Source organism: Ammodytes marinus (genome assembly GCF_949987685.1).
Source record: "Ammodytes marinus genome assembly, chromosome: 7".
Classification (NCBI taxonomy): domain Eukaryota; kingdom Metazoa; phylum Chordata; class Actinopteri; order Uranoscopiformes; family Ammodytidae; genus Ammodytes; species Ammodytes marinus.
Window position 1 is genome coordinate 18,731,707 of NC_137211.1, and position 9,922 is coordinate 18,741,628.

At 38.7% G+C, this 9,922-nt stretch overlaps 1 protein-coding gene across 1 annotated transcript; it reads left to right on the plus strand.

Annotated features, from left to right (window-relative positions):
* The first annotated feature begins 2,223 nt into the window (after nt 1-2,223).
* Nucleotides 2,224-8,742, plus strand: ogfr (opioid growth factor receptor). The gene is made up of 7 exons (XM_080030958.1): nt 2,224-2,479; nt 3,028-3,093; nt 3,189-3,270; nt 3,369-3,447; nt 5,131-5,197; nt 5,896-6,044; nt 6,138-8,742. The coding sequence occupies exons 1-7, from the start codon at nt 2,348-2,350 to the stop codon at nt 7,240-7,242; spliced, it is 1,680 nt and encodes a 559-aa protein (XP_079887084.1). The 5' UTR covers nt 2,224-2,347; the 3' UTR covers nt 7,243-8,742.
* Nucleotides 8,743-9,922: the final 1,180 nt, after the last annotated feature.

A 9,922-nucleotide genomic window follows, 5' to 3' on the forward strand; every position in this document is an offset into this window, starting at 1 on the left:
GAATGTGTGGCTAGCTTTCAGGATTCTTACTGTTATAATATGTGTTGTTATGGTAGTTTCAGAGTGGAAAAAGTAAGTGGATCAGTTTACCCCACAAGTGGGGTAAAGTGAGCCACATCACAACTTTTTTTAAAACAATCATATTTTCACTGCCCTTTGTCTTGAAAAAATTCTGCTAATGCCCATTTCTAGGAAACATCCTGAATTAATGGGAAATGTGTAAATTTGAGTGATAAATAATTTTAGCTCGCTTAGAGGGGAGCAAATGTAAAAAGTGGCTCAGATTACCCCGTTCTCCCCTATAGGGGAGAGTGGCCTAAGTTGTGCAACTTTTTACTCAAAGTGATTTTAAAGTGAGGCCTTGACAGTTATGTCTCCAACTCAAATATGTACATATATTTCAGGATGTTGTGCATCCCTGACAATAACAACTTTGGATCTGGAATAAACTGTTTAAGAAATATAGCTTTCGGAAAAAAAAGTTGTCTTGTGGCACAACTTGCCCCCGGTGTGGTGTAAGTTGTGCCACAAGAGAGAATACCATGGGGTAAATTGTGCCATTGATATATATCTCATAAACTGTAATGCAAGACAAATCCATAAGACAATTACTTATTTAAGGTTTATTTAAAGTAAATAAAGTAAATATTTTACAAAGATTGAAGGTCAATTTTCTTAAACAAGGCCTTAGCAGATCTAATGGTTTTACCTGCAAAGCTCACAATGACAAAGTCACCATTATCATCTTTCTGGCCATCTGAACTCTCAGCAGTGGTGTTGTTAAGTGGAATGGAGATGTCAGTCTCTTCTGAGCTACTGTAGACAATCACTTTCTTTTTGGTGACCAGCGCATACAGCCATGCCTCTGGCACAACTCTCAGAAATTTACTTTGCACTAGTTGCTCTGTGCTTGTGACTGCCACCTGACAAATGTGATTCCCCCTCCATTTCTGCCTTTAAATCAAGGCTCAAAACCCATCTTTACACCCTGGTTCTTCCTCCCCATTGACTATCTTACCTCTGCACTACTATCTTTGTTTATATGTCTGGATGTATGGGCTTTATGTCTTTTATTTTGGTTATTGTTATTTTACCTTCATTGTTTACCTACTGAATGCACTATGTTCAGCACTTTGGACAGTGCAAACTGTCATAAATGTGCTTTTATAAATATATTTCACTTACTTACTTACTTATAACTCACATAGGCCCTTTGGCACAAATCACCCCATCCCCAGAATTTTGGATAATAGGCATGATGCAGCAGTTTAGGGCTGACATCGTGCTAACTATATAGACACAAAGTGTAGCATACTAAAGCACTAAAACATGTGTCAAATGTTTTCAAACGTGTCTCTAATTGTTTAGACACAATAATCAAAAAACCATGATCATGGAAATTTTACTTTGAAAGGCAAAAAACCGTTTTTTTAGCTTAAATGTGCTTATATCTTATTCCATGTTTCTCCCTTCTTTACAGGATGAGTCAAATGGATGGCTCTTCTTAAATATCTGGTCACATTTCCAATTTCTTCTATGGTTTTAGATACAAGGGATGGCACACTTCCCAAACCGCACAACTTAGGCCACTCTCCCCTATATTTTTTTTTTAGTTTTTTCACATATTCATCCGCGCCCCCCCCCCCCCCCCTGCCACAACTCCGCACCCCCCCGGGGGAGCGCGCCCCACAGTTTGAAAACCACTGGTCTACATCATAACATTAATCTGCTGTTGGATCATCAGGAGTCTGTTCTGGTTCTGTTCAGGGTTTTTGTTTCATCACATGGTGCTTCATTATAAATTCCTACAATATTAGCCTATATGTGCAAAATCAATAGTTTATAATTATTCGTAATGTATATATCTATCTTGACATTGCTGTTGTTTTTCGTTCCGCCTGACTCATATCAGCTGGTTTGCACTTTGAATAACCATCAACCAACACAGCAAGTGTGCTGCCTTCCTGCTGTGTCGGAAAATCAAAACGTTAATCAGAAAAAAAGATTTTTAACAACCTAATACCACATTTTGATGATATTATATTCTTAAATGTGAATTGCCACAATAAGATATGCATGTTTGTATAAAGACCAACATCGTTTACGGTTAAAGAGAACGCAAATGTGTGTGGAGTTATGTGAAGTTAGATAATTACTGATAAAAGCGAGCACCTGAAGGCAGCATCGTTGCTGCAGCCGCCGACGGTGCCGCTGTCTGACGATGGTCAGGGCTTTCCCCGTCTAACGTGATGCAAGTCTAACTTAAATCGTGCCCGTTCATAGAGCTAAAACCAGGTTACACATGTATTAAGCTTTACTTACGCGTATAACGGGTTGTTATTTAATAATGGAGGACGACTGTGTATGCGAGTACGACTCGACGTGGGACACAGAGAGTGATGGAGACGACCCGGCCGGAGAGAGCCAAAGCCGTCGGTCAAGCCAAGACAAAAACAAATCTGGCTGGACGTTAGTAACTGTACGCGTTTCTTTAACACTCAAACAAACTGAAACGTACCTTAATAATGATGTGGGACATGTTGACTTGTACCTTACCGCTTTTTGCATCCGGCTAGTATTGCTATGACTGGAAAGCTAATGATAGCTTGATGCCTCTGTGCTGCAGGCTGGCTAACTAGCCTAGCAACCCACTGACGCTAGCTCGTTTATGAGGGATTACATATAAATATAGTTACATTTAGATAGTTCATTTGGACTGCCTTGGGTGTATACTATGCATAGTGTGTAATTCATAATGATAACAAAGGCGAAACTACGAGTTTAGCCCTTTTGCAGGGGTAGGAAATGAGATTAGTTTGGCCTTACAGTATACTGTATTATGTCAAGTTGTACAACGCTAAGCTAAAGCTTTTCTAAAGTAAGAAAAATAATATTACTGATTATTAGTAATGATTACACGATTTTCCATATCTAAAAATTAAGGATGCATTTACCTACATGTATTCTAAATGTATAACGGCGAGGCCTTTTTATGCTGGTTAATTTCACTTTCACTTTTACTTGCAGTGGCATCACACGCCCAGAAACATGAGGGCAGCAAAGGACATGCAGAACTACAGGAGAGGATATCCAGTAAGTAAGCTGTTGAGTTATCGAACAACCAAAACATCTTGTACATCACAACTGCAAACAAGAAAAAAAAACAAGCTTTTTTTCTCAATTGACAGAATCTCACAGATGATGAGTGCTCAGAAGACAAGATGAACAATTTGCAGTTTTACCTCAACAAATTTCCCTCCTCTCCTGATGGTAGTAATACATATTCAGGCTTGCTTACAGTATATTTTTAAGTGTTTGGGGAAACCTGTCGTATTGTGACCTGATGCTTCTTTTATCATTTGGCACAGATGTCTACATCGAATCATTTCACAAGGAATGGAAAAATGACTACAAAAGACTGGAGAGAGTTCACTCGTACATTCAGTGGTATGTATTGTTTGAAAATTGCTTTATGTGTTTTGGCAGTGTCCAATCTGAAGTCACAAAGCTAATGTAATTTTAAGATGGTGACCTTGTAGGTACACCAGGGTTGTTACAAGAAACATTTGGGCACAATTTTCAATAACCCAAAGTAATTGATGTTGCATTTTTCTTCAGTGCTTAAAAACTACTCTTTAATTTGATCGAGAGTGGTATTCAAAATATTTAATTTAATTCCCCTTTGGACAAAAGCGGTAGTATTTTTACGAAGCCAGCTGTCGTGAAGCTGTTTTCTAGCTCGTGCCGGGCGTGTGAGATTCAAATGATCAGGAAGCAATATAGTGCATGTCCGTGTGTTGAAAGTGTGAGGGCACCGGACTCTTTTCGGCTCCGTGAGAGTGATTAGTGACACAGCATCAACTAATGCCAGTCAGTGCTACACACACCTGATTGCAATGAGTTGATGCAGTGTCACCTCTCATGGAGCTGAAAGATTACGTGTCCTCATAGAAAGCGAATGAACGAGAGACGGCAGTTAGTAGCCTATGGATCACGATGAGGTATTGTGTTTATGTTGTTGTAAATAATGACTATTTCAGATGAATAATGGTCATCTGATGATGCTGGTGAGGCAAAGTAAACTTTGTTTTAGTAGGCTACCGCTCATTCATTTAGGAGTCTAGTTCGCTCCTGTGAAATTGTGTATACGTTGCTGGGCAACGCCCTCCCGCCCGCCTATCTCTCCCTTTTAGCTTTTCTTCATTGCATTTTCTTTTTTTTCTTTGATGGTTCAGCCCCGTTATCAGTCATTATGACGACAAACAACTGTCTCAAACAAGGCTCCCGCTCCCCTTCCCTCACCTGGAGGGATAGGCTTCTCAAATTGCGTTGTTGCGCCACACTGAAATCTGTGACCAATACGGATATGTGACCATAGAGCATGCACGTGTGAACCGAAAATCGGACTGGGTGTGCGACCAGACCAAATGCAGTAATAAAAACTATATAAAAACGTCTTTCTTTGCACTGATGGTCTCGTTTGCTGTTAAAGGTAATTTATGATTATGTGAGGAAACATGAGGCTGTTTAAAAGATATTTAAATGTTACTCGGAGCTGCTTTAAGCTGTAGGAACCATGTACACACTGTTTAGGAAAAGGTGTGCTCGTAAACATGCTTCAATGTTGCACCATTGCTTGTTTCAGTCGAACGGTATAGAACTAGCTCTGCTAAACAAACAACTACCAGTACATAAAGGTCTGAAGCTTACTTTAGTGCATTTTTTAAAGCTATTTGTTCCAATTAAAAACATTCACTGTAGGAAACTACATTAATACCGTTTTTATCGATAAATCTATTAGTGATCTCTGCCTTTTTATTTTTCAAAATATAGAAAATACCCTTGAAACATAGTTTTCTTTTACAGAAATGATGTTTACACTAACTTCCAGTGATACTCACAACGAGAACTTGTTGACAGCTTTGTTTTCTTGTCGCAAGTCTGTTTATTGGAAGGATATATTCCTTAAACTCGTAAAGCCTCAGAGTTGTTTGTGTTTTTTTTTTTAGAGATACAGATCCAAAAGTATAGTAGGGCAGTGGACATCATTTTCATGGAATTAGAGCATTGTTTCATTGGTTGCTAATTGGTTTTGTGTTGTTTGTCACTTGAATCCTCTGCCATGGTAAGGCTGTTTCCACTGCGAGAGCCGGGGGTTAATTACATGGCTTCTGAACTCACCAAGAAGGAAATTGAGGTAAGTGTATTATAGGCAACAACAACAAAGGAACACTCTACCAAACTGTTAACGCCTCGTTTCCACATACGTGTGTCACTTGTGTCCGTGCATTCATTATTTTACGGGTGGTGCTTCTACTGTCCAACAGAAGGAAATGTCGGGGTCCGTGTCTCTGGCGATGCTGCAGCGATCGCGGGCACTCACTTCTGTCATTAAACTAATACATCTGACTGTATTTCATATCAAACTGATAAAAACGATCCGACTGTATATAGTGTATCATGTATATAAAGTATTTAATTAAATTAAAATCCTCTTACATGCTAAAAATCTGTCTATATCAGGACATCTTGAAGAGTAATATCTCTAAACATGAGTGGAAGCTGAATATCTCCTTATTGCTGACCCCACCTTTCGGACCTTCTTTTTATTACCTGTAACCAGGGTTTCAAAGAATTTTCTCGTGAATTCTAAGAAGTAAAAAGTACATTGGTTGTCAAGCAAACACTACCATTTATTAACATTCTCAGACACAGCCTTTTTTCTTTCTTTTTTTCTTAAATACTGTAAATAAAACTGTACGACTAGCTGCCCAGCTGGAAATGCAAACCCATACTAAAAACTTTTTTGACAAATCGCTATGCGCGATCATAAAAGTTGTTGAAATGTCCTCCATTTAATTTTTTATATATGCCTCCACTGTATATGTTGAATAGGCCTTCAAGAAGAATGAGGATGCTAAAAGGAGACTGATCGAGTCCTATGAACTCATGTTGGGCTTCTACGGCATCCGTTTGGTCAACAAAGAGACGGGTGAAGTGAAGCGAGCAGACAATTGGAAGGAGCGATTTGGAAACCTTGAGCGGTGAATATTCCGATATTCTCACGTAAGCAACATCGGAGATATGTATTCTTGTGTGTGTGTAATTTCAGCTTTGGACTGTCTCCTCTCCCGCAGGAATATGCACAACAACCTGCGCATCACTCGCATCCTGAAGAGCCTCGGAGAACTGGGCTTTGAGCATTTCCAGGCCCCCCTTGTGCACTTCTTCCTTGAGGAGACTCTAGTCAAGAAGACCCTTAGTAGTGTCAAACGCAGCGTGCTTGACTACTTCCTGTTTGCCGTCATGGACAAGCAGAAACGTCAGGAGCTTTTGCGCTTTGCCTACCAACACTTTGAGCCAAAGGATAAGTTTGTGTGGTGTCCCAGAAAGATTCAGAAACAGTTCAGGAAAGCTGAGAAAAGATCTGATGTGGTCTGGAACGTAGATGGAAAAGAGGATGTTTATTTACGGGGTAAAGGCAAAGATGGAGAAGCAGTTGTGCCACAGAAGGATGATGAAGTGGAAAACGCTAAGAAGGCTCAGAAAGACACTGATAAAACGGCAAGTAAAGACAATAACCAAACTGAGGCGTCCCCTGAGGCAAAACTAGACGGTGAGACTGCCGGAAATGGAAATGCCAAGACTGAGTCTAATAATGACATTCTGGGGAATGCAAATGACTCCGCAGACGATGTTGATGATGAGATGGATCAGTCGCCCAGTCCTGACACTGTGACAGCAAAAACCGAGCCCTGCGCAGACGGTGAGCACAAATTGACCAACAACCCAAAGGACAACATCCAGGAAGCAGACAACATTATGCAAACAGATGGGGACATAGATGCTGAAAAACCACCGAAGAAGAAGAGAGAAGATGACAAGGTCCTGCCAAGCAACGGCTCTGCTGTGGACTTGGCTGGTGGGCGGACGGAGGATAAAGCCGGTGCTAACAATACTGTGGGTCAAACGAGCCCTGCAGCGCAAACGCCCCTTAAGACTTCAAAACACTCGCCTTCTCTTTCTTCGGAAAGGGAGGGAAAAATCCCAAGGACGGATTTTAATCAAGTGCCAGAAAAAAAGGAAGAGGAGGAAACGCTGCAGGCAAATGTGTCGGCAACAAATGGGTCACTGACGAGCAGTGACAAAGGCGTGGATGGACAGACAAATGGGGAGCAGTCGGAGGATATTGATATGGAGTTAAACCAATCAAGCTCAGACCAAATTGTGGGGACATTATAAATAAACCCATGGAAAATGAATTAATTTGAGCTTAATTGAAATTAAATATAGGGACAGAGTTTGACTGAAAAAGACTTTCTGGGCCTTATTTCTACTATATTTGATGTTTCGATATTGATTCTTTTCAATTTGAAAGAGTGTATATGAATTCATTAACTCACTAAATGTGGGACTGGGTGGGGCTCACTTTACTCATGGCCATCAGATGAAATTAAAGGACAAGTTTGCTGATATTCTATATTTTGTTGTTGAAACAAATACAATGAACATTTTCAAAACCAATAGAAGACTAAATTGACCACTGCGACCTGCACGGCAAGGATCACGTGACCAACTCAGACAATCAAATTATGCTACAAAATAATCAACCTGCTGTGCTTTTTTCATGAAGTGATTTGGACAATGTTAACACAATCCTCATGAGAGAATCAAACTTTTATCTAGCCAACCTGACATTATTCATTTAATTTCATTTATTTATTATTTATTACGGCTCACGGCCATAGCACATGGCATGGAGCACACAATTCAAATAAAATCATTACAAACAAACAATGGTATGGTTATAATGTATGAAAATTCATTAAAAAAAATAGGTGACAAAAACATTTCCAGTTTGGAATATCTGACTGGAGATATATCAGATTATAAATAGTGCAAAGCTCAATGCTATTAAACCCACAGTCTTTGTCTGAACCTAATATGGTAACCCCACAAAGCTAAAGCTGTCAGCTTTTGGTAAACATACTAGCAGTAGTGCTACTCTGTCAGTCACGTGATCTTTGCCTTGTAGGTCTTAGCCATAGCCATGAGTCTGGACAACAAGAAAAATACTATTAACAGCCTCATCCTTTAAGGTAGTGATAACCAAGACTGTCAGCAATTTATATTGAATTAATATCTACAGAATAAATAGAGCACTATTATTAATGTATATGAATGAAATGATGGTTTCAGCATTTTTAACACCTTGATACTTTTACAAATTGAACAATTTTTTCTTCGCACTGAAAAAATAATTAATTGGAAGAGCTTTTGTTTGTTTTTTTGGGCTGTTTTTGTGTGTGAGTAAAACATTCTGTAGGAGTTTGTGTTTCTGCTTTTCAAATGGATTCAAGACTGAATGTCACTTAAGTTATATTTCAAGGATGTTGCACAGTCTGTATGTTTTCTTGCAGATTTGGGAACGTAGACTTTCGATCAATTGATGAAAGCCTTGCCAAAAAATGTGATAAGACTGGTTGATTGTACAATATGTTTGTCTTCTAAGCAGAACCGATAAAGCTTTGGCTATGATTTAAAGTCCACTATGTTACCTTGACATGGTACATGGGTGCAGTCATTGAAAATGTACATGCCAGGTTGCATCGTTTTTTTATATTTGCACTTGATTTTCACTCTTAATTGTTGAAGTTATGGTTATTTACATACTGAAATGCTGATAACTTTACAAAAGTTCTGAATTATTTATAGCTGTATGATTTTTTTCCCCCAACTAAATATCTGGCTGTTGTCAAAGCAGAATAAAGTTATACTATTTTTTGATGTTTTTATGGAATGAAATGTGTTTAGCTAAAGCCTATAAGTCCCACTAGAGTTGCGAATTGCAATTCTCAGGATAACACTGTAAGATGTCAGCTGTTGCTCTGATTCCTGAAACTCTTTTATTTCCCAGTGCAGCAGCAGCTTCAGTGAAGTGACTTGACTCACAACAGAGGGAATAAAAAATATGCTGAGATATGAGAAATCAAGCAACACAATTTGCTCAGGTTTTGGTATCAGTGTGGAGACAAGGGTGCGAGCAAGGACAGTTAGAGAAAATATTCCCGTGCCAGCCCATATCTATAGATATACCCATTCCCTGTTTGGGACATTATAAATAAAACCTTAAATATTTTTAGTTGACTTATTTAAAATGTACATTAAGATTAGTGGCATAAGCCATTCACCTGTTTCAGCAGCTAAATTGTGTATCACAAAACAATACATCAGGTCACAAGGCTAGGACATTTTCTATTGCTAATGAAGATTTTTCAGCATTCTTTGACATTGTATAGACCAACCCCTTTATCCATTAATTGAAAAGGTAATTGGCATATGAATTGATAAATAATCAATCATTTGTTACTGGCGGCCGTAGTCTGGGCAGTAGGCACAGATATGCAATGACAATGAAACTTGAGATGCCATATTTTAATCCAGGACACTAACCAAAAAAATTAACTCCATAATACAGAAGGGTCATGGTTCTTTAAAATATGTGTGAGTGAGAGGAATTCTACCAATTGTGCCATTGAGGAGTAGCCTACTTCTCAGCCTTTTAAATTGTGGTGTCTTCTCTCCTGCTGATGTAATATGGGTTATCTTGGCTTGGGTTCTTAAAGAGTAGCCTATACATTTATAATCAATCAATCAATATAATTTATTTAACTGGGTAAACATTTATTGAGATTTAATTCTGACCTGGTCAAGAAGGCAGGACCATGATAAAATAAGCACAATCAACCACAATTCTCATACACCACATTCAGCATCAATTAAAGTACAATACAAGATCAGAGACAAGACTATATATATATGAAAATTTAAATGAGTACAGTTAAAAATTAAATAAATAAACCGGAACAGATTAAATGAATGAACCTGGCCGTTATCAGAAAATAACTTTACAAACAATTGC

Excerpts from the sequence above, each read along its gene's own strand:
- ogfr (XM_080030958.1), top strand. The coding sequence starts at position 2,348 with ATGGAGGACGACTGTGTATGCGAGTACGACTCGACGTGGGACACAGAG. Across the intron at positions 2,480-3,027 it reads CTGGCTGGACGTTAGTAACT|TGGCATCACACGCCCAGAAA; the intron begins GTACGCGTTTCT and ends TTTTACTTGCAG. Across the intron at positions 5,198-5,895 it reads TCACCAAGAAGGAAATTGAG|GCCTTCAAGAAGAATGAGGA; the intron begins GTAAGTGTATTA and ends TATGTTGAATAG.